The sequence below is a fragment of the Austrofundulus limnaeus genome, unplaced genomic scaffold, assembly GCF_001266775.1.
Source record: "Austrofundulus limnaeus strain Quisiro unplaced genomic scaffold, Austrofundulus_limnaeus-1.0 Scaffold1645, whole genome shotgun sequence".
Taxonomy (NCBI): domain Eukaryota; kingdom Metazoa; phylum Chordata; class Actinopteri; order Cyprinodontiformes; family Rivulidae; genus Austrofundulus; species Austrofundulus limnaeus.
In genome coordinates, this window is record NW_013954047.1 from 26,056 (window position 1) to 28,348 (window position 2,293).

At 40.0% G+C, this 2,293-nt stretch overlaps 1 protein-coding gene across 2 annotated transcripts in view; it reads right to left on the reverse strand.

Moving 5' to 3' along the window:
- The window catches only part of slbp (stem-loop histone mRNA binding protein), a 6,186-nt gene extending 4,455 nt beyond the window's left edge, over window positions 1-1,731 (reverse strand). The window contains exons 1-2 of one of the 2 annotated variants that reach the window (XM_014033145.1): window positions 1,549-1,731; window positions 751-864 (exon numbers count right to left, since the gene is read on the reverse strand). In XM_014033145.1, the coding sequence (XP_013888599.1) occupies window positions 751-864; window positions 1,549-1,601 (167 nt within the window). In that variant the 5' untranslated portion in view covers window positions 1,602-1,731. The remainder of the gene's footprint in view (window positions 1-750; window positions 865-1,548) is intronic. The other variant, XM_014033146.1, reaches the window with a different exon arrangement.
- Window positions 1,732-2,293: the final 562 nt, after the last annotated feature.

Genomic DNA, 2,293 nt, shown 5'->3' on the forward strand with positions numbered 1-2,293 from the left:
GAGGTGGAGGCCTCTGTTTTCAGTTGTCCCCCTCCTGAATTTTGCCTGAAACTCTCAGACTGAAGAAGTCTCTTGGAGGAGAGACGAAACGTTTCATTAAAGAAGAACCCGTCCAGAAGACCTATACAATTTTTTACTTTTTTAATTTTTTACCTGGATTACTGAGATGCATCAGGACATGGTGTACAGATAGATTTTTTTGTAAGACGTACAACCGCTGTAAATTGGTTTTGTATGTACTCCCCCAAACTTCCACACAACATGTTAAATGTGTTACAATGAGTGTGTTATATAGATTTATAGTCCAGGACGAAACTAWTTTTTCTTATAACAGCAACACTTTTGGCTATTTTAGATTTTACCAGGCTGATCTGTGGTTTCCAGCTGAAGTTATCATCTAATATGATACTATATAATTTATTTCATGTACATGATCTAAATCAACACTTTCAATTGATCGTTTAATTGGATTATTTTCTTGTTTTTTATCGTTTCCGAATATCATGAATTTTGTTTTATCTAAATTTACAGATAATTTATTGTTTTTGAGCCAATGCTGTAATTTTTCTATTTCTGTGTAAACCATCGCAATTTATATCTACTCATATTTATGTAATTAAGTGTTTTAATGATTTGGCCGATTAATCGATTAATCTAAAAGATAATCGACAGATTAATCGGTTATTAAAATAAAGGTTAGTTGCAGCCCTACATGTGAGTTTTGCTGAAGGGACCGAAGACCCCCCTCACCTGGAGGACCTGCTGTCAGAGTGGGCGTGGCCTCTCTCCCTGTCGTCCTTCTTCCTCAGGTTCCCGTCGATCCCCCTCTTCCTGCACTGGGACCATGGCGAGGGGCCGTCTCCTCTGTGAGGGACAGATCACTGACGTTAGTCTGAGCTCGTCCTGTAACTGGAGGGTTGCCGGTTTGAATCCCTGCCCTGACAATGAAAAACACTAAAACACTGAACTCTAACCGTCTCTCCTCGTTAATAAGAACATGACATTTGGGTCAGGAGTGTTTCCCTGCTGAAACCAGCCAGGCTTGGTTTCCTGTTGGACTCTTTTAGTGGACACAGGTCAGGGTGAAGCCTCCAGGTCTGATGACGTCCTAACTGAGTCAGTCTGTCATCAGAACCGACCAGAACACGGTTCGGTTCTAAGGCTGGAGTCAGACCTCAGGTCGGAACCAGGTGAGTCCATGTTAGAACAGATAAACACGTCATTAGTTTCATTCAGACCAACAACAAACTGAGTGCAGAGAAAACTTCTCCCGCCATCTGCTTCCGCTTCCGGACCGATCAGAGGCGGGAAAACCCGAACAGTCACCCTTAATTCTCTTCTATTTACTAAATACACACACACATATTTATACACACATGGTGTATACAGCTATATACACACATGGTGTATACAGATATATACACACACAGTGTACACAGATACACACACACACTGGTTGGGTTTAACATTTAAAAGCTGGTTTTAACCGCCAACCAGAGGCCTCCACTCAAACGTGAAGCAGCTTTTATTGTTGAACAGGAAACCTACCTGTGCTGCTCCTCCAGCCGCTCGGTTCGGCTGCTCGTGGTTCTGTAAGACATGACGAGTTTATTAAGTGTGGAACCGAACCGGACGAACACCTGCTGCTGCTGTGAGATCCAAACAGAACCGCGAACTGAACAAAGACCCGCGGCTACAAACAATCCAACTGTCACGTGACTTCTCTTCTTCCTGCTTTAATGGCGGGTTGATACGAGCACGCTTTACCGCCACCTGCTGGCCGGGAGAGGGAACCTGCTGTTTACTGCTTCAGAGGACTTTACCACCACCTGGTGTACCTGCACCTGTGTTATTTACTGTTGGGAGGTACAGGTATGTAAACTCTTTACCTGTTGCACAGGTCTATAAAGTACTTGAACAAAAAAACTAAGTAAAAGTAAAATTACATGAACAAAATATTACTTTGGTAAAACTGATGAGAAAAATACTCAAATAAAAGTCATAAAACTGTTCACAAAAATTGTGATATTGGGATTTACTGTATATTGATGAAATATTTAAGTTTGCACCTAAATATTTAACTTGCTAGCTAAATATTTAAGTTGCAACCTAAATATTTAAGTTAAATATTTAGGTAGCTAGCTAAATATTTAGGTTGCAAATTAAATATTTAGGTAGCTACCTAAATATTTAAGTTGCAACCTAAATATTTAAGTTAAATATTTAGGTAGCTAGCTAAATATTTAAGTTTCAAGCTAAACATTTAAGTTAAATATTTAGGTAGCTAGCTAAA